Source organism: Dryobates pubescens, chromosome 3 (assembly GCF_014839835.1).
Source record: "Dryobates pubescens isolate bDryPub1 chromosome 3, bDryPub1.pri, whole genome shotgun sequence".
Taxonomy (NCBI): domain Eukaryota; kingdom Metazoa; phylum Chordata; class Aves; order Piciformes; family Picidae; genus Dryobates; species Dryobates pubescens.
This window is the reverse complement of record NC_071614.1, coordinates 43951804-43977179: the sequence shown is the minus strand read 5'-3', so window position 1 is coordinate 43977179 and position 25376 is coordinate 43951804. Positions and strand designations below refer to the sequence as shown.

Genomic DNA, 25376 nt, shown 5'->3' with positions numbered 1-25376 from the left:
ATTAAAATTTGCCACTTACAAGATATTAACTCTGCCTAGTGAGGCAGTTTATAGTGTTAAAACTGTTTGTGGCTCATTTTACAATACCGTTTTAGAACACTGTCATGTCATGCCATATGAGTAAGTTTGATGTTTCTTCCAAGGCATGGTTAGGATTGTTCAACAGGCTAAATCTGACCTGTCTGCTGCTGCTTAGACTGTCCTGCTCTAGCACATTGTGACAGGTGAATTTCGTAGTTGTGTGACTTAGCAACGGATTTCCAATGTTCAGCTTGAAACAAATGTTTTAAAACCTTTGTGAAAATACAGTTGAACCTACTAAGCTTTTGTTGATCATGATTATTTCTAATTCTTCAGGGCATGCTTTAAGAAACTACCTCGTATCCTAAGCTTCAACACAATGAGATACACATTTAATATGGTAACCATGATGAAGGAGAAAGTCAATACGCATTTTTCATTCCCTTTGCGTTTGGATATGACACCTTACACTGAAGATTTCCTCATGGGAAAAACTGACAGAAAAGAAGGTATGCTTTATGAAATGAATTGGAACAAGCTTCGTCTTTTTCATTTGTGTACCACTTTCTGCAGATGTAACCTAAGTCAAAAATAGTGATTTTAAGCCAATAAAGTCCAGTATCGTTTTAACCTGTAATCCCAAAGTCACACACTTTATTTAATAAATGTGAGGAGCAAAATGGCCAATTTGAAGTATTCTTAAAATTTTTTTTTTTAAGAATGAAGGAAATTACAAATAGTTAAATAAAATTTGTTATTGGGATGTTTTGATTTTGCAGAGTGATACTTGAGCAAAAAGCTGACTGCCATCATAAAGAAGTGCTAATTTGGAATAGCTTTTTTTATTAGTCCTCATGTCTTCAGTATTGTGTTTTGAAAAAAAGAAAAAGAAAAACAAAACAGTAACAGTTCCACAGAGTTGGGATCTGTGCTGCTTTTTCTGGGCACAGAGCTTCCTTCTGTCATTGGGGTGCAGTACTGAAAAGACGACACGTTAGGTGCAACTACAAGAAATGTGCGTGTAAGTCATGCTAATGATGAAATTCATGTGCTCAGGAACTAACTGCTTAAATATTATATCAAATTATTTCAGGTTTTAAGGAAGATGGTGATTATTTGAAAGAAACTGAAAGTTATGAGTATGATCTGATAGGTGTAACGGTTCATACAGGAACAGCAGATGGTGGCCATTACTACAGTTTTATCAGAGATATAGTCAATCCCCATGCATACAAAAACAACAAATGGTGAGTTATGCAAAACAACATTTTGTAATTTCTTACTTTAAAATAACTAAAACTTGTTGACTTTGTCAGATGCAGTTGTATAGGAGATAAATGTGCTGTAGGTTCTTCTCAAAAGCATCAGATGTTGGAATTTAATAGATTCAAGTGTATTTATTAGCATTAAAATTTGTGTGCTGTAGCTGTAATAGTTACGGAGTGCCTTGGACACAGGGGCAGCAGGATAATGCTGTGGTAGTCTTACATACATCCAGTGCTTGTTTCTTGACAGGACTATTGACTATATTTTAATCTATTTTTATTTCAGTTTTATTCAGATTGAAAAGGAAAAGCCAAATCTTCTTGGCTGCATTAAAGTGTTATCTGTACTAGTGTCAGACTGGAAAAATGGTGAAAATAATGTGTCTCTTGATAAAGAGAAAAATCAAGAACTGTTGAAATACTGACTTCCTGATCTTACTGAAAGGAGGACACTTCGGGGATCAGTTTTCAGTTTGCTGTGATTCCAAAGACATTAGAAGTTATGGAAAACTTGAATCTGAAGAGTCATTTTAAGTGCTTGTTATGCTTTATTTGCTCTTGTGTCAAACAGAAGCTGTTTGAAAAGCTTACTATTTTACAGGTATCTTTTCAATGACGCTGAAGTAAAACCGTTTGATTCTGCCCAGCTTGCTTCAGAATGTTTTGGTGGAGAAATGACTGTAAGTTGACTTCTCTATTTATCCTGTTCAGTACAAGATCTGTTCTGAAGACTTTAATGAATGATTCCAGACTGTTCACCTTTCGCCTACTATGTGTCATGAATGCATGTGAAACAGTTAAAGTGTTAGCTGGGTTTTATTAAACCTTTGTCATCTTCATTGTGCAGGTGATCCTCTGTCTTAGGTTCACGTAGATAGCTTTTCTTCCACCATCAGTCTCTTCAAAGGGTGTGCAAGATTATTTTTTTATATATACTTTCTATGGAACAGAAGTTAAGGTGATAAAGGAAGAAGAGTCTTAATTTGTCCTGTACCAACCTCCTGTTATTTAATTTGTGAATATGAATCCAGGTATTTTTATGTATTTTTAAAATACAGGTATTGGAAGTATAGTATAGGTATTATTAATGAACCTAAATGAATTAACGAAATCTTTCTCCAAAGAGGAGGTATTTCTTCATTATATCTGGGTTTTATCATCATTTTATTTATTTATTAAAAACTGAGCATTTAAAAATCCTTCTCTTCGATAGCTGCTTTGTTCAAACTATTGACTGAAAGAATAATAGCTTCAAGCTGAGTCCTGTCCTGGAGAAACAGGGCTTTTTGATCTTTGTCTGTGCCTTATGTCAGAAATGTCCAGGTTCTGGTCTGTGAACATTTTAGGGTCACAACCTTTTTCAGTGGTGACAGAAATTAGCTAAAATCTTGTCAGATCTGTGTACCGCTCTGCTGCAGTTTGAGCTCTGATATTAGTAAGTGATTTTCAAGCTAATGAATCCACAAATTTAAATAGATTTGCATGTTCTTTTATTGTAAGGAGGTAAAATTTCTTAAAGTTATGTCTGTTTGCTTTTAGTAGCATAAGGTTTTTAAATACATAAACCTTACTATTTCTTTATATTGGCATAATTTTTTTTTTTGGTCATGGCACTCAAATTTATAATTTCTTCTAATTTTTGTCTTTATATAAAACATATTCTTAATAATCAGTGTCATACTTAAAACAGTTCTGTAAATAAGAAAAATCCTCTTGTCTGATAAAGAGAAATAAAGACAAATGACTTTGACAAATTAATAAAATACCCGTAAGTGCCTGAAATAGGCAGGAAATTACTTGAGATATAAGTCACAGTGTTGAGTAACCAAATGAAGAATCAGAATAGGTGACTGTGTAAGAAAATAAAGACGACTACTTTGAGCAAGAAATAAATTGTCAGCAGCCTCTCTGGAAATGTCCTGAAATAATTGTCAATAACCAGGCCATTTAAAAAGCTTGTAATTAATGGGTTTACTTTCTTCTTGACAGACAAAAACTTACGATTCTGTTACTGATAAATTTATGGACTTCTCCTTTGAAAAGGTATTACTCTTCCAAACACTTGTTCACGTGATTATATTTCTACTTCCATAATTTATCTCTCAAAGCAAAAATTATACAGATGTTTTTCTCTTAAAGACACACAGTGCTTACATGCTGTTTTATAAACGGATGGAACCAGAGGAGGAAAATGGCAAAGACTACAAATTTGATGTTTCATCAGAATTGCTGGAGGTACAAGTTGATTTGTTTTAACACCAATTTTAAAATACTATAGGAAATCCTAAACAAATCAGGAATCTGAATAAACATAAGAAAGCAAATATAATTTAAACCAATAAAGCGGTCCTTTCATTTAACTTTCTTCCTTAAGGAGAATATTATGTGATAGAAAGTAAATTAAGATTTCGACAGTATTTCAAGTTTAGAGGTTTTTTCATTCTTTCCTGTATCTTTCAATCTAGATACATGAATCATTCACTTTCCTATTTGTAAAGAATGGTAGAAGACTGTTTGTTTGGGTTTGGGGAGAGCTTAGCGACGTTTTCTGCAAAATTGCAGTATTACAGGACGTATTCTTATTAGCCATAATCCTTTTTTCATCTTTCAGTTCCTCAGCAACATGTTGCTTTGAGGAGGGATAGAATAAGAGGACAGTTCCAGCTGTTTGTTTGCACTTTTGCTAGTGGGTTGTGAAATTCTAAGTGAAATTCTGTAAGATCGTAACTCTTTGTGCTTATGATGGTGAGCATCGTTCAGAAAAGAATCCCTTCCTTCCCGGAGTCATAGAGTAGCCTAGGTTTTGGTGAAAGGGACCTGTAGGGGAAACAAAACCTGGAATCACAGAAAACATCTGGTTGGAAGAAATCTCAGAGATCCTCCGGTCCAGCCTTTGACCTAGCAGTAAAGGGTCAATACTAAACCATGTCCCTAAGTGCCAGGTCCACATGCTGCTTAAACACCTCCAGGGATGGCGATTCCACCACTGCCTTGGCAGACCATTCCAGTGTTTGATAACCCTCTCTGTGAAGAAGTATTTCCTAGCATCCAGCCTAATCCTCCCCTGGTGCAGCTACATCTTCCTGTTCTCCTCAGTGATGAGGGCTGATCTTAGGATCATTATTAAGACATATATGACCTGAGGAAGTGGAAAATGCAGTGTACAGGAGCAGAGTATTTCACTACAGATCTAGTTGTGTAACCCCGCTACGGGATCTGCAAGACATTCCTCTCCCTTATTAGTTTTCCTGCTCCCTCTGTCCAGAAGTGTTGTTTTATCATCTTTCACATGTTAGGTTCTTAACTTAAAAAGACTCTTCATCCCTAGCCAACAAATCAGGTCATGCTTTTTGTCCTTCCTCAGTCATGAGAATGATAGATAAATTGTAGCAGAGTTAAAACTTTAAGATGTTTTTTCTGTGTGAAAAGTGGTCAGAAACATCATTTTGGAGAGAGGAACAAAGAGAACCTGTCATGAAACCCTTTTGTAGATAATGATGGAGTTTTTAAGAATTTGTCTAAAGTTCACAGAGCTAATCAGACTTTGGTCAGAACTTCTCCCTTTGGGAATACCTAGTTAGAGTACTGAAAAGTCTTGACTGATGTCAGTGAAACTGTTAGGAAAGTAGGTTTGGGTTTTGAAGTTAGTGCATTATTGCAGACATCAAAATATGATCTTAAACTCTCGTTCTTTTTTAACCTGTTGTAACAGTTTTCAGGTTTCACCCTGAAAATGTGAGTATTTAAGTTGTACTAATGAGATGACAGAGCGAGAGGGTTCTGAGCTCTTTTCTGCAGTCATATGGCAAGCAAAGTAATATCTGCTATAGTATGAATAAAACAACCTTGAGCCAATCCTTTAAAACAAAATGTGTCCAGAAAAAAAATTTTCCACAAGAAAACATTTTGTTTTCTTAGCCATGGCAAGCATTTAAGTATTCTTGAAATCATGCTTATGTAGTGAAATAAACTGCTTTCTTGTATCTGATGTTAGCATTTTTTCTTCAGTGGATATGGCATGATAACATGCAGTTTCTTCAAGACAAGAACATTTTTGAACATACATATTTTGGGTAAGTTTTTCTTAAAAAATGTAATATTAATGCTTCTTTTCTTCTTGCAGATTATCATTATTTATTTTAATTAACAAATAAAATTACTGACTCTAGGTTTATGTGGCAGTTGTGTAGTAGCATCCCAAGCACACTACCAGATCCAAAGGCAGTTTCCCTGATGACAGCAAAGGTAAGTACTTCAAAACTATATCATGCATGGTTTAATTTTCCTTTGTTTACATTTTCATTCAGGCATTCTGTATTTAACGGTGCAATCTATTTTTTTTTTTTCAGTTAAGCACTTCCTTTGTACTAGAGACATTTATTCATTCAAAGGAGAAGGTATACTATTTACTTGTAAATCCTTATCAACTAACTGCATGAATGTAGTGAAAAATACCTGTATGTTTTAATTTCAAAAGTGTAATTTAGAGGTGTATTAAATAACACAGACAATACAAAGTCAATGTTTAAAGAGTGTCATTTAACGCATTTCTAGTAAACACTGCACAGCAAAAACAAGTGGTTGCTGTGCCCCCCCAGCACTGCAGCAGGAACAAGAGATGTCTTGTTCTTTCATTTGAAAATTCCTGGATGATTCAGATATTAACTTGTTAACATTTGATGTAGAGGGGAGTGTTTACCACTGAGCAACAGCTGTGCTCATCAGTTTTTAACTTAGAAATTGCTTGTTGTTCATGCTAGTATTTATATCTGAAGCATTTTTATTCTCAGTCAAACGTTACTTCTTTCTCATCTATGATGGCATAGTGCTATTAATCCTATAGTGTGTGGGATTAATAAGAATATTTAATAATGTGTAATTAACAGTCCAAAGGAGAAGGTACTACTTGCATTAGTTCCAATGTACGTACTGTTACTTTTGTGTAGGTGCAACATATTACTAGTTTATAAAACATTTAGTGTTTGTAACTAAAATGTTTAATATTTTTAACTGTGTTTGTAAGATTCAGTTCTAACTGACCCTTTAGAAATGTTTAAAGATTATGTTGCCATTTATTATTTTAAATTATAATTTTCTCTGTATTTCTATTTACAGCCTACAATGCTTCAGTGGATTGAACTGTTAACAAAACAGTTTAATAACAGTCAGGCAGCTTGTGAAGTAAGTGATTTAGGAACTCAGCAAAGTACAAACCAACTTTCTATATATTGTTTAACTTTCCTGGAGGTTCGTATCCCTAGAATATTTTGGACTATGAACAACTGTATTTGGCATATTTGTGCACTATGAGCTTAAATCCATCCTCTCTGAATACTGCAGATTCTGGGGAATGACCTGACTTTTATTTTCAGACATCTATGGTGAGACCACAGGCCAAATTAATTTTGTCACTAGAATAGAAGGCACAGTGTCACAACCTCTTTATTTGATTATTACCATACAGGTTTGTGTAATTAAGAGGAGTTTAAATGAAGTGACAGATGAAAGACTCATGCACAGCCTAGACATGTTTAAGGACTAGAACAACAGGGACTGGAGCTGAACCCAAGGGGAGAGGACAGTGCAATAAAAGGCTGTGGTGCAGTGAAGAAGCTTGTAAGGGGAATAAGAACAGCTAATGTTAGACTTGGGTGAAAACTAGTTCATATTGTGACTTGCTTATGAAGATGAGGATCTTGTGCCAAATTTGTAGAAAGACTGAAAATGCCTAGAAAGAGGGGAAAATGGAGGAATAGTTTTTATATAAAATTTTTCAGAATACTGCCTGAAGGGAGTCTGGGACAAAGTGGAGAGAGACTGAGAAACCACAGACAAAGAATTTACTGTGGTGTTGGTGAAAACAATTTTGAGATACATAAGGAAAGTTGATATGAAATTTGTCACAGACTATCAGTGATAGTTTGCACGTGTAAGGACCCCAATGTGTATATATACTGTATCTAGCTTTAGGCCTTATTCAGTAATAATTAATAAAATATTGTTTGATAAATTGGTTCTAGGTTGTTAAATTACATAACATTTCCTGCTTGGGTGATGCAGTTTCACTAGTGGAGGAATATAGTAGCATACAGTAATACATACATATATATATATAAATACTTAACTATAGTTAATGTAGTAAAAAATGGGTACAATGAAAAGAAAAAGAGCAACAACTTGGATACTTTAAATTGTCTTTCCTTGTGAATAAAGTTTGTGGTATCAGCTGCATTATGTGTGGAGTCTGGCTTTGAATGAATCATTCTCTGTTATTTCTGTACTTTATTTTTTGTCCCTGGGAATAGTAAGGCTTTTTTCCACATTTTAAATTTCAAAAGGGATCTAATTCAGGATCTATGTTCTTGTTTAAGCCTATCCCTATTCTACAGCTTCTTCTTCAGCTTATGTTTCTTTGTAAGCATTGTTTTTATTCCATTGACATGGCTTTTCAGGATAAGCTTGTCCTTCCAGAGATCTAAGTAATGGCATGCAGAACCCAGGGATGAGAAGATGCTGGATGTAAACTTAAATAGATGTTTACTGCTCTTGTTCTTTATTCCTTTCTTGTCATGCATGGAAGATGTTTAGATTTCCCATGGATTAATACTTGCTTAATCCTTAATATTAGTGACATCCGTTTCTCTTCAGACTTTAATATCATGCAAAAAAGGTGATTGGACTACATCAAGTTTGGAACAAAACTAACAAAGTATGTATCTTCTGCAGTGGTTTTTGGATCGTATGGCTGATGATGATTGGTGGCCAATGCAGATTCTAATAAAGTGTCCCAATCAGATTGTGAGACAGGTAAGAAAAAATGTGACTGTCTGACCCATGAACAGAAGCGGACAATTATCACAACATATACAATGATTCCGAAAGTTTATATCACTTCCTGCAATTATTTTATTCTCTTTTTGCTATGATTTTGAGAATGTATTTGGCCATGGGAGCTTTATTGTTATTTGAAACAAAATCACTACTGCTGTAGTTGTACAGCCAGGATCACAAGGTGTCATGAAAGATACAAATCAAAGATTCTACAACTCCCACATGATCTCTAGAAATGTAAATACTTTACATTAATATTTTTTTTCTTCTGAGTTGGTTCAACAATAATGCATAAAAACACATTCAAGAGAGAAAAAAGAAAAGTACATTCAGTACTCCTAATGGAAAGCCTCATTTCTAAACTTCTGGCTTTCACTTTCATTAATAGATTTGATTTTATAACCTTATGCCACAATGTTTTATCAATACCCTTTTCTGGAATTACCTCAAATTGAAAAAAATCTGACATTAGTTAGCATTTGGTTATTCACAGATACAAATACTGTTAATAATTGCACTTAAGTAGAGTAGAATAGAATAAACCAGGTTGGAAGAGACCTTCAAGATCATTGCATCCAACCCATCATCCAGCACCATCTAATCAACTAAACCATGGCACCAGGCACCCCATCAAGTCTCCTCCTAAACACTCCCAATGATGGCAACTCCACCACCTCCCCGGGCAGCCCATGCCAATGGGCAATCACTTTCTCTATGAAGAACTTCTTCCTGACATCCAGTATAAACCTCCCTGGCATATACTGTCTTTACAAGTTGTTTATGTTAAACTTTGAAGCAATTACTTTATCTCCCCTCAGCCCTTCAACTGGTTTAATGTTTCTGATCATTAAAGTGATATTTGCGTATAGAACCATACATAGTTCCTGTATGCAGCCCATTACTAAAGGAATGGGAGAACTCTATGCAAGGCCTTAGGCAAAGTTCTAATCCTTGATGAATGTTTTATGAATTAAAAATTACTGGAATTTCCTTAGAATTTTCACATAAATTCAGCCCCAAAATACCTTAACATTTCAGAAAACAGAGACTGAAGAAAAAATGTTTATGAGCAGTAGTCTTAAATACATTTCAGTATAGTGTACACTGATGATGGCTTCCTCCATCAGATTTGTTTACAAAACCAGGTTTCACTGTTTGGTTAAAATACAATGTGTAACTAAACTAATTAATGGAATGTGGGCATCTCACCTTTAATGCTGAATCATATGGAGCTGGAAGCAGTACTTAGAGACAGGCTGTTCTTTGCTCAGGTAATACATATTGACATGTATGTAAACAAAGGAACGTGTGGTGTTCATTTACTTATGCATTTACAGATGTTCCAGCGTTTGTGTATTCATGTGATACAGAGACTGAGGCCAGTGCATGCACATCTTTATCTCCAGCCAGGAATGGAAGACTGGTAAAATGATAGTACCTATTCATTGGTGCTTTTTTTTAAACAAATTATTCAAAATGGTCTTGTTAACCTAAAATGGTATTGAGTTAATTGTGCTTTATTGTTCTTCCCCAAATGCTCTGATTTATTTAAAAATATTACTGTGGCTGGAAAACTGAGTGTCTAAACATATATTGTTTGAAACATTTGTTCCCTTAGGTTAGATTTTCAGCATAACCTTGATTTTTCACTGCCAGTAATTCACTGCAAGTGTAAATTTCACTACTTACACATGAAAATCTGATTGTAAATTGGGTCCAGAGGCACACAGGTGCAAATTTTAATTTGTATATCCAGTAAAAGAGGTTGGAGATGACAGTTTGGTCCAGTGTCATATAACTAAGTCACAGTTTTTGTCAGAAAGCAGGAAGAAACTTAGATGATTTTACTTTGTTCTGCTAATTATCAAGAAAATGGTCATTTTCCAATTATGAAATATTCTTTTTTGATACGTAAATAATAGGAAAGTGGTTTTGCTTTCATCTCTTAAGTTTATGAGCCAGATAAAGTTTTTTCAGAGCAAAAATGGCAGAGATTGTAATAACTGCACTGCCATAGCAAAATTCAAGCATGAAGATACAGTTTTCATGGCAAAGAGTAAAATTTAATTTTCTCTGGAAGCCTTACTTTACAGAACTCTGTCACTTGCTTTGTTCATTGGTAAGATCCAACTTTCAGTAGATGGAAGAGGTTGAAAATGCAAGTTTTCTGACTTGTCAGGATCTTGTGTAGGTGTTTAGGAGACAACCTTTCCTTAGCTCCACAGTAAAATTTGATGTAACAGCTGTCTTGAAGCTCAGGAAACTGAGCATGCAAATCATGATTTGAAGCAGCAGATTCCCTAATACCATTCTTTCAAGAAGACTTTTCAAGTCTTTTCTTGACTAGAACCTTGCCACATTTTGAGTGAAAGATTCTACTTTATATTAAGTTGTGTGGGTTTTGAGGCTATACTTGACATGAAAGAAATTGTCAGAGGTGTGAGCATGATAGTAGGACAGAGTAGAAAACTAAATATTTTTGAATTTGTATAGGAGGGTGTGGGGTTTTTTTAAGTGGTTCAAGCTCCATGTATTGTATGAAGTGCCTAAGTTGGATTTTGTTTTCAGTTCGGATGATATGGATGGTCCTGTGGAAGATATTGGCAGTCGCTCGTGTGTAACACGCTTTGTGAAGACGCTCTTGTCCATTATGGATCATGGTGTTAAGCCACACAGTAAACATCTCACAGAATATTTTGCCTTTCTTTATGAATTTGCCAAAATGGGAGAAGAGGAAGTGAGTAGAGTCTTGTAGTTTGGGGCATTAGGCATGTGTACACAGCTATGTATTTACAAGTAATTTAATATCTACATATTTCAGAGCCAATTCTTGCTTTCGCTGCAAGCCATATCCACAATGGTCCATTTCTACATGGGAACTAAAGGACCCGAAAATGTAAGTTTGAATATCTTGTGTGAGAACTAGTCCTTCATATTTTACATGTGTGATCATTAGTGCTGTGTCTCCTGAACCATCTTTCAGCTGTTAACTTAAAATTGCTTCACTCATGCAATCTGGTTAATTCTATTCTATTCTATTCTATTTCTATTTCTATTTCTATTTCTATTTCTATTTCTATTATTTCTATTTCTATTTCTATTTCTATTCTATCTATTTTCAGTGTTTTAAGTCAACATGAAAATCAAGTGATTAGCTAGTTCCTTGGTTTATTAAGTTGTTTTGAATGAGAGAGAGGTGGAAATCTATGCAAAACCACGTAGAGGCTCTCAGAAATGAAGACTCAAAATGTTCATACTGAAGTGTGTGATTTTTTTTCCTTCAGCCACAGGTTGAAGTACTTTCTGAGGAAGAAGGAGAGGAAGAGGAGGAAGAGGAAGATATACTTTCTTTAGCAGAAGAAAAATACAGGCCTGCTGCACTTGAAAAGATGATTGCCCTGATTGCTCTTCTAGTTGAACAGTCTCGCTCAGAAAGGCAAGAGCTTCAGGAAAAACAAAATAAGTTCTAATCTGCAATAGTTCAGAAAGGAATTCGGGATTGTGTGGGTATAGGGGGTTTCTGGTGGGCTTTTTTGACAGCCTAAATGAGTTTGTATAGGGTTCTGTTGTACTTCTAGCCATTTAAAAAGATGAATGTTTTGGGTTTGTTTGACCGAATGAAAGACTTACATGAAAACATCAAACCCATTCAGTTGCTTACTTTGGGATTTCTTTTTTTATTTAGTTTACAATTTATTTTTTTTTGCCAGTTTTATGTCAATGTCTTTTTTATCTCTTGTATATTTTAACACTGAAGAATATAAACTTAGTTCTGTATTTCTTCTTAACCTTACTTTTAATAATTGCTGACGAAAAATGATAAATTTGGTGGGGTTTTTTTCTGGTATTTTTCAGGCATTTGACTTTGTCACAAAATGATATGGCAGCATTAACAGGAGGAAAGGTAATTTATCTAAATGTGACTGTATCAGCCTAAAAAAAAACCAAAACAAGCACATGTGTATGTGTACATACATAACTGTAGACAGTGTACTAATGTCTTACTATTCATTGCAGGGCTTTCCTTTTTTGTTTCAACATATCCGTGATGGCATCAACATCAGGCAAACTTGCAATCTCATCTTCAGTTTGTGCCGGTACAATAATCGACTCGCAGAACATGTAAGTATCAGAAACTACAGCTATTTGTTGCAAATCTTATCTAGCAAGTGTAATGGGGTGATTTTTATTATTTTAACTTAATAAGCACAAGTCTAAATGAGCTTTGTTTGTTTTGTTTTTAAGATTGTGTCCATGCTTTTCACATCTATAGCAAAGTTGACTCCTGAGGTATGTAAACATGCTACATTAAATAATTTGTATTCATATTTTCTCGTTCAAATTACTTAAGTCTTTGTTCATCAAAAATCTTGCATGGAAGATGATCCATGGAAGTTTTTGTGACATTAAATGAACTGCACTGTATGTTAAGCTTTCTAAAGCAGAAATCTGGTATGCAGTTTAAGATGAAACTTTTATTGAAAGCCAAATAACATTTCTAGATTCTCCACCTCTATGAATTAAAACCAAATAAATTGGTAGCAATAAAAATTGTATGTGTGAATAAGTGGAGATACATAACTGTCTTCTCGTTGTTCCAAGTTTTGGGGCACTATTTTGTGATTTTGTGCATGCAGACACATTTCTTTGAATAACTACCTGCCCTGGCAATGACAAAAATGCTGAGAGTTCCAAATAGATTCTGCATGAAAAATATATAGAGTGGAGAAATGTATGCTCACACAAGGACATTCTCATATGGTGCTGTCAGAAAAGAAAAACTAATCAGGACAAATCGAGGACACATCTAGCAGGGGAGGCATGATCACGGTTTGCAAAGAAGCATACACTAAATCATTCTCATGACAGCTTTGCTTTGTGTGATAGAATGGGCACTATCAGCTGACAGTCATGCTAACATTTGCTGTATTTTTATGCTTTTTTTCCTGCTTTGCACATTACTTATGCAGCAGAGACATTTTTGGTGAGGTACAAAATATCTTAAGAATAGTAGTAGCCACTCATTAAAAGCTGGGTGAGTCTTAGCAAACTTTAAAATTCATATTAGATCCATGTGTTAGAGTAGAAATATTGGTGGTTTCAGAGGAAAACAGTATGCCAATATTAATGATCAGTGTAAACCCACAACATGTGATGCTTTTGGATAAACTTTTCAGGATCCATGTTAGAAGCTATGCAAATACGCAAAAATAGGAGTGTCACTGAGATAGTGGAATCTTCTAGATATGTAAAACAGGATAAATTGGTGAATTCTTCAGGACTATACTGTTTGGTTATTCCCTCCCCACTTTGTTCACAACAGTGCAGTTTTGTCAGATGTGTGCTCTTCTTTGTAGCTATATATTTCTACGTGACTGATCCCATCTAGTATTGATGTATTGCCTTACACTACCTATAAAAAGTGGTTAGTTCTATGTCCACGTGGGGATACAGTAGTATAATAAGGGATTAAAACTAATAGAACTGTTCGTGTCACAAGTTCATATTTTTATGCAATTGTGGACAAAATGAACTAGATCAAAATTGGTATTTTTCCCTTTATCAATTTCAGGCAGCCAATCCTTTTTTCAAATTGCTGACCATGCTAATGGAATTTGCTGGTGGACCTCCAGGAATGCCACCGTTTGCTTCTTACATTCTGCAGAGGATATGGGAGGTACAACATGTAAAAGAAAAGAGAAGTCTTTCTCTTGTTCATTTTCTTATGTCTATGAAAGGGTTTTACTTTTGTCATCCTTCCTTCAGCAATTCATTATTTTATGACCATTTCTTAGCAGCAGCTAATAGACGTTTAGAAGTTCTGCTCTAACTTTTAATGTTATTTTAACATTGGCTGGTATTTCAGTTTATACTTTAGTTTAACGAGAAATTAATTGATTCATAATAAGGGCCTAGAATGCTTCTAGGCAAGTTCTGCTTATTTGTCTCAGTTGTCCTGTTACAAGGACTGTAAAATGTTTCAAGACCCATTGTTTGTGGGCTTTGTCCATTATGTATTCATTCTTTAAATATTCATTTGACATATTCATTAACATTTTTAATCCCTAAAAATAGTTCAAAACTGAATCTAGTGGGTAATTGCTATGGTGCAGGACCATTCTTGCTTGCATTTCTGAAGTGAGAAAGACTTACAAACCAAGTTGGCACAGGCATAAGTTGCTTGATCTGAGCAGTAGATTGGAAGCCATCAGTTAAATCTCTGTTGTTGCCAGCATTATTATCTTTTCCTTGCTGACACAGGTCTAGAGATACACCTAGTGTTGGCAGGGGTGAGAAGCCCAGTAGTTAATGCATAGACACGGATTTAGGGTGCAGGACCTACTTTTGTAGCCATTTTGAGTTTATGGAAGTTGTTAAAAAGTGATTGAGCTATGAAGACACTGAACAGTGAGAGTCTCTTTCTTGAAGATGCTCTCCAGCTATTACAAAGGAACCATGACAATCAATTTGTCGTTTCCAAAAAAAAGAGAGGAGATTATTCTCATTGTGTTTATTTCAAAATTGAGATTAAAATTTTATAAGTATAGTTTGGCCTTGTCAGCTGCTCATACTCTTCAGATGGATTGCTGTAGTTGGGAACAGCTTCAGCAATCCAGTTACTGCCTGTGGTTTCTTAGATAGATAGAGTTCCCTTTTCCTTGTCTGGGCACCTGGGCCTTGAGGTAAAAGAAAACAGTTTTTACAAACTAGCAAATGAACAAAGTACATCTATTGTCCTAATATGTCAACAAATTCTCAACTACACAGAAGCAGACAGGCATAGGAAGCTACATTTTCTCCTTGATAACTGTACAAAAGCATTCCACAGGCTTTTAATTACCTTTGAAAAGCATTAGATTAATTTATTCCTTGAATTGCATATTCCTAAATACCATTACTGTTACCCTCAGCATTGAGCTATATGAAAATATTTGCATACCAGTTGTGTTCTTTTGGTATAACTTGTGTAAGAATACTGATTCTGTGTTACAGTTTTGTGTTAGCAATTAAGAAAAAAAAAAGGGAAAGAAAATATTTACTTGCTTATAAAGATGAGATTGTTCAGTTTTCTAGGTGCTTAACTTTTCAACTCATAAATATCTCCAAATATGCAGAAGGGATGTGTATATTAACTTCCTAGACTTAGCTTGAGCTTTCAGAAGCTCTGAAAAACATTCAGAAGCAGTTTCTCTGTTTGCCAGAGCACCTCAGTTTTGTAGGCACTTTGATAGGCCCAAATTACTTCAGAAGTCTTATTTAATTCTAGGGGTACAATCAGTACATAGTATCAAGGTTAATGTGTTCTTCTTGCTTTTGCCACTCTTCTTTCAGGTCATTGAATACAACCCATCTCAGTGCCTGGATTGGCTGGCTGTGCAAACACCTCGCAATAAACTAGCTCACAGTTGGGTGCTGCAAAACATGGAAAACTGGGTTGAACGTTTTCTTCTGGCACACAACTATCCTAGAGTGAGAACTTGTAAGTTAAGTTGAAGAAAATTGTTGTTCTGTTGTCACAAGTTACTATATGTGGGGTATTCCTGTCACAAATTAAGTATGTGCTTGTGTGCTTGTCTTTTGTTCCTTTTCCAGTTGTTTTAGAATTGCTGTATTTTAAAAACTGTGGTGCCTTACCAAGGCATGCTACCTGATTTTGCTGAAAACTGTTTTGATTTTGTAACTTGAATGGTACAACACATTAGCAGACTCTTTTTCTTATGTGATTAATCTACAAGATCCAGGAAAACCCAAAGAAGAAAAAGAGCTAATCCAAGAGGTTTTCCATAGATCCTATCCCATAGTTGCACTGGAGGTAGCAGTAGTATGTGTTGTTCTTTCACCCCTCACAGAATAATCCTGAATTCAAATCCTTTGAACATGTCAATTAAGGCAAAGTTTATGCTTCTCCTCAACTCCAGGGTGTCCTGACTCTCTAGTTCATTCTGCCAGGAATCATTCTCTCAGCTTCCCAGATCACCTTTTCAGCCTTTCTTGTGTCTAAATCTTTCTAATAAAGGAGATTCCACAGTAAGAGACCACACTGAACTTTAATGCATTTTCTGTGTTTCAAGGAGATGGAGACTGGAGGTATATCTCTGAAGAGCAAATGCCATCTTGATGGTGCAGTAGACAGTTTAGATGTAGAAAACATCTGATTTTATATTTCTGTGATGGGATGCGTTGTGTTAGAACAGTTAGGACAAGCAGGAATGGAGGATGAAGAGGCCTGAAAACAAATCTCAGCGCCACTTTTAATGTTCTTTGTGTTAGTCTTACCCACTTTGATGCATTTTCTTCTCTAGTGTGAATATAGTAATAAAAGATTCTGTAAAATGCTTTAAAATCTGTCAGTGGAACATGCATTCTAATTTAACTTCTGTTTAAAAGGCTGTTAAGCGTGATTGTTATTTCCAAAGGTGTAACAAACTTGTTTTTATTTGAAGCTGCAGCCTATCTCTTGGTGTCGCTTATTCCAAGCAATTCCTTCCGTCAGATGTTCCGATCGACCCGCTCTTTGCACATCCCTACACGCGATCTGCCCCTCAGTCCAGATACTACAGTAGTTCTTCATCAAGTCTACAGTGTGCTTCTTGGCCTTCTTTCAAGAGCTAAGCTATATGTTGATGCTGCTGTTCATGGCACTACAAAACTTGTGCCCTACTTCAGTTTCATGACATACTGTTTGATCTCAAAAACTGAGAAACTCATGTTTTCTACTTACTTCATGGACTTATGGAACCTTTTCCAGCCTAAGCTTTCTGAGCCGGCTATAGCCACCAACCACAACAAGCAGGCTTTGCTATCTTTTTGGTACAACGTGTGTGTTGACTGTCCAGAGAATGTGCGCCTTATTGTACAGAACCCCATGGTGACAAAGAATATTGCCTTCAATTACATCCTCGCAGACCATGATGATCAGGATGTGGTGCTCTTCAACCGTGGGATGCTGCCTGCCTACTATGGCATCCTGCGCCTCTGCTGTGAGCAGTCCCCAGCATTCACAAGACAGTTGGCTTCTCATCAGAATATCCAGTGGGCCTTTAAGAATCTCACACCACATGCCAGTCAGTACCCAGGAGTAAGTAGATTGATACCAAAAATTACTGTTTCCTTGTTGGTATTGCCTCTCTTAAGGAATGCCTCTTTTAATGAAAGACATTGAAAATACTTATTTAACGTATCTGGTGGTGATGAAAGTGTTGTATTTTGATTTCCTGGGATAAGTAATTAATAAGCTTAGATCTGATTACCACACTTTGGGATTTTTGACTTTGCTGCATAGTAGTTGGAGAAGCAGAATATTTTTTTTTCTCTGGAAGCACCCACTGGTGTTTCCACTGCTCTTCAATACCCTATGTGCCATTCTAGTTATAAGAAACAAGGCATAGCCTTTAATGGTGATCTCCAGAAAGTGTGTTGCTTTCTAATACACTAAGTTGGAGGAATTCCCAGTGAGTTTCTTTTTTGCTTTCCATTTTTGGGATAGGGCCAAGATTCAGCCTGTTTCATTCAAAAAGAGTATGGCGTGGTGTTCACATTGGGAACGCTTGGGTACCTTTAGCAAAACATTGATACACTAGGAGTTGCAATGTCTCTACATGGAGAAGGAGATACTAGTTAAAATAGATTGTGTAATGGTGAAAAAACAGGCTGACAGTTTTTAAAAGGCAAAATACACATTTTTGTATGGTGACTCAGTGAATATTGCTGTGGGGTCCTCTATAGGTGTGCAAGGACAGAAAGAATACAAAGATTTCCTTCACTGTGTAGAAGAGGAGGGAAGATTATTGGAGGGCTATGTGTTGAAACATCTGTCTAGTTCAGATCACTCTTGACAGTCCTGGGAGTATTCCTTCTGCTTTCATTGTTTGCATCTCCTCTTGAAAGTCTCAGTTGGGCTTGCAAAGGGCTTTAGGTACTCCACAGTGTCTAGTGTTTCCCATGTGTGGGGGACTTCAGCAAGTTTTAGCATAAGCAGCTTTCTGAATTTTGTCTCTTGGTTATCATCAGAGAGTGCATATAGATCACCCTCTATATTCCTTAGGGAAAGGTGAAAACTTTGGTCATATGGATCAGGATTTCAGATTCTCCTGTATATATATATATGTACAGGTGTATGTGTGTATGCACATATGTGGAAATGAGCTATGCTGTTAGGAAGCATGAAAATAGCCACCAGAAGTTTAGAAGAGTTATCTCAAATATCTGTATCATCACTCACACAGTAAATAGGAAAGGCTAAAAGCAAGCTACATTCAAGGTCGAGAAGAAATATCTGTGATTTTTATGTCAAAATTTTAGTAGTTAAGAACTATTTGGTTTTAATTATTTAAGGTTTAAATGCTGTCTGCTGACTTTGTTACTTCATTGTAATGTTTTAAAATGTATTCCCATTCAAAGCTGCTGGACAAATGTCCATTTGTTCTATATGTTATACTTGTAGAAGTAATACACAATAAGTAATACAAATAACATATAACCCATAACATACAGCCGGACATTAACTTTGTGGTTTTGTGTTTTAGGCAGTAGAAGAGTTGTTTAACCTCATGCAACTGTTTGTAGCTCAGAGACCAGATATGAGGGAGGAAGAAATTGAAGATATAAAACAATTTAAGAAAACAACCATAAGCTGTTACCTGCGCTGCTTGGATGGACGGTCTTGTTGGACTACTTTAATAAGGTACGTAGGTAGTGAAAGTTGTAGGGTAATAATTTAATCCTGTTTGAATAAGAACTATTATGTTACAAATGTGGTTTGATAAAAATTAGTGTTGTTACTTTGGCAACCTTCTTGAAAAAACCCCAATGAACAGGTATAACCCACGATGTATATTGTTAGGGGTCACAAAGAAACACTGACAAAATTGCATCAGTAGAGCCCCTGGGAAAAAAACTAAACCCAAGTCAATCAATGCTCTAATGCAGCATCTAAGCTGAAATTCCATTTTCACTCAGCCATGATTGGTCGAGATGGGCAAAGCAGTAATGTCAGCTGCTGTCGTTGGCATTTGTTAATTTGAGGCAGAAATGGGTTTTAGAAATTGTGCTTGTGGGACAGAGGTCTGTTGTGCCTTCAAATAGTTTTTCATTTCTCATCTTAGTTGTACATCTGCAACAGTCTATTCCTTGGGTATTTGCAGTGTAAATTGCCTCTTTTCCCCTTTTCCCCAAATGCTCTGCAAGAATTATTGTAGTGAAGGAAATCGATCATTAGCATGATCCTTTATTTTCTGTTCTACTGTAAGCCATTAACTGTTCTGATAGAAATGTTCTTATACATCTAAACACCTGCTTCACTGTGCCTGTTTAAGTCTATCACTTGACAAGCATAAGCTTCTGACTTGAAGCACATTATATTCTACATTTTTTCCCCACACATTTAATTGGAAAATAGTTCTATAAAGGTGGTTTGTGAATTACATTTTATAACTTAAAGTTGACACAAAGGAAGCTGACAACAGAAGCGTTTTTCCATGAGAACATGGTGGGGAGGATGAAGAATGAATTATGTTCTTTGGGGGTTTCTTTGTTCTTCTGTGATTATTTCCCAAAACACAGAATGAATGTAAAAATTGTACGCATTTATATGAGTGATGAAAAGATGATCTGTAATTTTCAGTGTTCTCAATGTTTGGATTTTTGTCCTAGTGCCTTCAGAATATTATTAGAATCTGATGAAGACAGACTTCTTGTTGTGTTTAATCGAGGATTGATTCTGATGACTGAGGTAAAGACTTCATTATTTAATTATAATAAGTATCTTGCTTTCGCATCAAGTCATCCCTTCCTTCCTGACAGTGTGTTTGCTTTACATTATTTTAAGATGGTATCCTATGGAATATATGAAACATGCTGATTAAGTAGTGGCATACATGTAAAACCATAAAGAATTAATGATCATAGGAAAGACAAAAAAAAGATTTACCGGCCACCTTGTGTGGCTAAACACTAGTGCAGGAGATCAAGTGAGCAAATTTTAGGCAATACAAATCTTAATATAGGATAAAGATAGGAGATTAGTTGATAACAGTGATTTGGTAGGATGACTGCAAAAGGATTTAGCTTAAATAGGAAAGATAAGAAATATAACACATAGCAAGGACAGATGCAGTTGCTCTAAGATTCATAATGGAGAGGATTAATACTTCCAAACGCTTCTTTGAAGTACTTCTGAGGCAATTCTCCCTGTCTTGCCTACCTGTTGTACTTTTGTTTGCAAGAAAGAGGGAGTGTGGTCTAAGAACACTCAGACAAGATTTCTTTCTTGATGAAGCTAAACCTAGGCTGCATTTCTGGAGCATATAGTGTATTCCAGTTGTAAATGGCTATTTGGTCTTCCATGAGACCAGACCAGAGTTAGTTTAAAGTAGAGAGGGGAAAAAAATAAAAAAGAAGAAATAACGCAGCCCTGAAATGGCAGAGTTTTGATGTCCAGCCCTTGCTCACCAGTGGTTTCAGTCTACAGATCTGTCTATACTGCCCTGCAGTATAAACTGCTCACCAGTGGTTTCAGTCTACAGATCTGTTTATACTGCCCTGCAGTAATACCGAAATCCAAAAAGACATTGCAGAGAAAGCTCTGAACTGTTAGTGGCTGTTTTTTAAAAGTGAGAGAGGTATCAGAAGTTTGAAAGAGTTTTGCAGTTTTGTTGGGTTTTTTTTCTTTCTTCTTAAAACAGGTATGAGATCTTGTATTCTGTTTAGCACTTTCATTTTGACTTGATGAATGAAAACATACTTATTAAATATACTGTCAAAGTGAAATAGGGAAGGATGCTATAGAGCCTTTTGAAAACAAGAGTAAAATCCAAAGTAGCCTGGATATGTTGGAGAAGGTGTAAAAATAAGGTGCAGTTTAGGCTTGGTGTATGTAGAATGGTGTATTCAAGGTGAGATAGCCAACTGGAAAAAGTGCGTGGTGCCAGAGGTGTGGGTAAGGAGGTAGGTACATCTGTACAGTAACTGGGATATTGGCATAGATTGTGTCAGCCAACACAACTGGAAGTCATCAGGAGGACTTTGAGCAAGCATCTGTCAAGGATATAGAGCTATTTACTCTGCCTTAAGGTACACGGATGGACTAGATGATGCTTTGAGGTTAATTCCAACCTATTTTTTAAATGTTTTCTATTAAAAATTCTCTTTTATTATCTCACTAGTTCATGGGGTTTTGGGGAAATGTGTGATAAAAAAACCTGGAATTCCAGAATCGGAAAAACAAAAATTACACTGCAGTGCTCCTTGAAAATGGAGTTTTCAGGAGCCTGTGATAAATGTAATCCTATTAATTAATTAACTGTAGTTAATTATTCCAGCGTATTTGTTCCCCATTGTCTTAAAAATGCCTGCATTTCCTAAACTCTGTGAAAAAGTTAGGCACTGATCTATAACTTCATTCACAAATGAAAAGTGTAAGTATTCTAAGATGCATATATATATATACATGTGTATAAAAAGATCCATACTACCAGTGGATAATTTTGTTTATAAAGAATGTGTAATATAAGATGCAATTTATGTCATGTAAAACATTACTATAAAGGTAAAGATAAAGATAAGGTAAAGATAAAATGAATGTTGCTTTGCAATCAAATTGCCAGGCCTTGTATGTTCAGTTGTTTGCTGAAAGTGTTGTGTGTGGGAAATATAACTCACTGAGTTGCTGTCACATCCAGAGAAGTCTTCCACAGGTCTGGCTGCTGATCTTCTCTCTGCACTGAAATACAAAAATGCCATATCAAGATTTTGCATTGCAGGAAATGAGATTCATGTTTCTTTAAAATACCCCAGCAGATTAAATATCTTTTCTTACGTCTTGTGCCAGAATTTTGACGGTTTGGAAATGAGCTGCTTTTCCATCCCAGTGTTTCTGTAAATCATAGATGCCCAGAAGGTACTTTAGTTACAAAGGGAGAAGTAGTTCATCTGATGGATGATCACATGGTATATATTCTTAGGCAGCATTTTGAAAAATGACTGGCATCTATATTAATTTTAGGGTTGTTTTTTTCCCCCAAATTCACATACATCTGTTTGTCTTTATGCATCTCTAAATAGCACTTTTTATGTTGGTACAGAAAGATTCCAATTTCAGGTATATAAACTGTCTCAGATTATGCTTTGCTTACTGGGTTTTAGATAAATCTGTAAAACTATGCAATTACTTTGAGCCACTAATACAAAACTTCTGCCTTGAAAACAAATTATGGCTGCTTTTAAATGGTACTCTCTGTAAACTGTACTTATGTGCTCACAAAATGTTCTTTTTTTTATTTGAGATAGGCGGTGTAGCCCCCTGTAGGGAAAGGTTAATGTTCCAGTAGATATTAGAAATTCTTTTTCCCTCTGTGTGCAGATGAGAAAAATTGAGAACTTGGGTTAGGTGAGACAAGTTTGAGCTGAACCCCTTATATAAGACTACCTGTGGTTCAGTTTTGCCCAAAACTCAGTGTCCTGGTCAACAGTTGCATTTGGTTCTTCTAGAAGATGCCTGGTTGCTCATTTGTTCTCTCTTTCCCTTCTCTCTTTCTGTCCCTTTGCCCTGCTCCCCCTTTTTATACTGGTTTTGTAGCCAGTTTTAGTCTTCTTAAATAATATCCGAGTAATTTCTTGGTTACATCTAGCACGTGTATTTTGGATAGAAACAATAACAAGCATGTTACTTTAGCAGTATAAATATTTGGCATTTTTCCTTTGCAGTCCTTTAACACATTGCACATGATGTACCATGAGGCCACAGCTTGCCATGTGACTGGAGACCTGGTAGAACTTCTGTCTATTTTCCTTTCAGTTCTTAAGTCAACACGCCCCTATCTTCAAAGAAAAGGTTGGATTATAACACTTCAAAGGATTATTATGCCTTTTGTCTGTTCTTTAATTTTCATAAGCTAAGCCCTAGTATTTTGCTTATTATGTGTGTTTTAAAACTTCCCATACAGTAGGATACAGGATTATTAACAGGTTATTAAATTGTTATTTATTAAACTGGTTATTGATGTAATATGAAACTAGATTAATAGCAGTAGACCAGTGAGATGTAACAAATTTCTAGATTAAAATCACGCTGGATGGAAAAGAGAGCAATAAAATGCTGTGTTTTATTTAATGAGCTTTTGAGCAATGAACTAATCTGATTTCTCTGGTTTTTGCCCTGGCAGATGTGAAGCAAGCTCTCATTCAGTGGCAGGAGCGCATTGAATTTGCCCATAAGCTCTTAACTCTGCTAAATTCCTATAGCCCCCCAGAACTTAGAAATGCCTGCATTGGTAAGTCATGAAATTGTAACTGCAGTCAGGGAAGGCCTGTTCTGCACAGCTACATACCTGCTTTGGCATTTAAATCCCATTTGTGCCAGTGCAAATCCTTACTAGAGTCTCTCTAGATTGGGATTCTTTATATTAATATTGTTAGTACCTCAGTATTGCCATTGTTACTGTCCTAAATAACTCTGGATTTGTCACCCTAAAATGAAGATTCCTGATTACCCAGGCACACAGCCTGTGTGCCCCAAAAATCAGCCTTCATTTTGAGAGACTAATTTGCTACCTGATGAGGGGCACGATTGAGGAATAACTCCTGGATTCAGGTGCCAGGGGGTTCAGAATCAAATCCCAAATCTTACGTTAAAATTCAGACGGGTGCATGATGATCTTGTTAGTCTGAATAACAGCTTTTAGTGTTTGGTTTGATAATCCATTACCAAAAGGTGTCATTATAAAGTAAAGCTTTTAGAATGGAATGAATTTGCTTTTCTACATTGTGGATGTAGGCATTAGATCTAAGTTTCCCTTTTGCATTAGAAGATCTAGTTCAAAAAGGTCTAAGTTTTTTCTAGTTTAGGCCTTTTTCATATTATTGAATGGATACAATCTACATTTTTATGCATGCTGATGAAGGCCTAAAACTCTGTCCAAATTACCTTTTTTGTGTGTGATTTGTATGCATCTTCCCCTTATTTTGAGTGCCTTTCTTACTGTCCTCCTGACTGCTGCTGGTTGACATTTTCCAGGCATCAAACCTGATGGGCTTAAGAAGGCAGCAAAAGGGTAACTTTATTGAGCTTCTTTCTACAAGTTGGCACCCCTCTCACTGGTGGTTGATCACCACTGAGCAGGCTTTCTCCCAGTGGCAGAGGTGAAAGGAGTCTGGATTCAGGGGTGTTCAGGGGTGCTCTTCATAGTGGAGCCTACAGTGCACACTAAGTGCAGTGAAAGTGGTGTGAAAGAGAGTTTGCACATGCATGAACCTTAAGTTAAACTGTTTGCTGTTAAGAAATAACAAACAATATGTAATAGCAAAACCAACTTTTTGTTTGTAGATGTCCTCAAGGAGCTTGTACTTTTAAGTCCTCATGATTTCCTACATACTCTGGTTCCATTTCTACAGCACAATCATTGTACATACCACCACAGTAATATCCCAAGTAGGTATTTCAGCGATTGTATTTTGAAGTTCTCTTACGCTATTCTTACTCTAGCATGTTCCTTGATGATATGAAATATTGACCTTTTTAATATATTCCTATTTTATCCTGACTTACACTACAGTGTCTCTTGGACCTTATTTTCCATGTCGTGAAAATTTGAAATTAATAGGAGGGAAAAGCAATATTCGTCCTCCACGCCCTGAACTTAATATGTGCCTCTTGCCCACCATGGTGGAAGCCAGCAAGGTACGTAAGCATGTGGTCTTATAAGAGCTATTTCTCTGTTGTTTTCCCATTTTTCTCGAAGTATTCTAAGAATCCAGTAGCATAACACATTTACGTTTTATTTGTAAACAAAGCATAATTCTTCTTCAAGATGTGTTGTCCTCATATACTCCATTCTAGATGTGCACTCCAGAAGCACCATTTCCCTGCCCTTGGTGATACACAGCTTCATATTCCAAGCGCGATAAGGGTTTGAACCTTGTGTTCAGATAACAGACAAAACACACATTTTGATAGTCATTCAATCTGTCTGTGGCATTTATAAAGAAAATGCAGGAGCCGCCCAGGGATCATCCAGATGGGGTTCAAAGTGTGCTACAGATTTATTGCCAGACAGCTAAGTAGATGGTCCAGCTTTGACTGGAGTCCATTCTACCAGGACTGAGACACAATCTACTCATTGTTTGGGCAAAATACCAGTACCTGAAATACTGTGTAGGGTTTAAAGTCTTTCCCTTCTGTGGGATTCCTGATGGGATGCCAGCTTCAGTGGGGCTACTTTGTAGTCACTTGCCACCTCCCGTCATTAGTTGTAGCAATGGTGG

The 25376-nt window shown here is 36.1% G+C and overlaps 1 protein-coding gene across 6 annotated transcripts in view; it reads left to right on the top strand.

Moving 5' to 3' along the window:
* USP34 (ubiquitin specific peptidase 34) overlaps positions 1–25376 on the top strand; it is a 133252-nt gene that overhangs the window by 101586 nt on the left and 6290 nt on the right. For 5 of the 6 annotated variants that reach the window (XM_054180076.1, XM_054180072.1, XM_054180071.1 and 2 more), the window contains 26 exons: positions 358–530; positions 1115–1268; positions 1888–1966; positions 3276–3329; positions 3426–3521; positions 5295–5359; positions 5456–5531; positions 5636–5683; positions 6402–6467; positions 8013–8093; positions 9455–9540; positions 10686–10854; positions 10939–11013; positions 11402–11553; positions 11973–12021; positions 12135–12239; positions 12363–12407; positions 13690–13794; positions 15450–15597; positions 16562–17196; positions 18644–18801; positions 19770–19848; positions 22821–22947; positions 23279–23386; positions 24439–24543; positions 24668–24792. In XM_054180076.1, coding sequence (XP_054036051.1) covers positions 358–530; positions 1115–1268; positions 1888–1966; positions 3276–3329; positions 3426–3521; positions 5295–5359; positions 5456–5531; positions 5636–5683; positions 6402–6467; positions 8013–8093; positions 9455–9540; positions 10686–10854; positions 10939–11013; positions 11402–11553; positions 11973–12021; positions 12135–12239; positions 12363–12407; positions 13690–13794; positions 15450–15597; positions 16562–17196; positions 18644–18801; positions 19770–19848; positions 22821–22947; positions 23279–23386; positions 24439–24543; positions 24668–24792 — 3163 coding nt within the window. The remainder of the gene's footprint in view (positions 1–357; positions 531–1114; positions 1269–1887; positions 1967–3275; positions 3330–3425; positions 3522–5294; positions 5360–5455; positions 5532–5635; positions 5684–6401; positions 6468–8012; positions 8094–9454; positions 9541–10685; positions 10855–10938; positions 11014–11401; positions 11554–11972; positions 12022–12134; positions 12240–12362; positions 12408–13689; positions 13795–15449; positions 15598–16561; positions 17197–18643; positions 18802–19769; positions 19849–22820; positions 22948–23278; positions 23387–24438; positions 24544–24667; positions 24793–25376) is intronic. The other variant, XM_054180073.1, reaches the window with a different exon arrangement.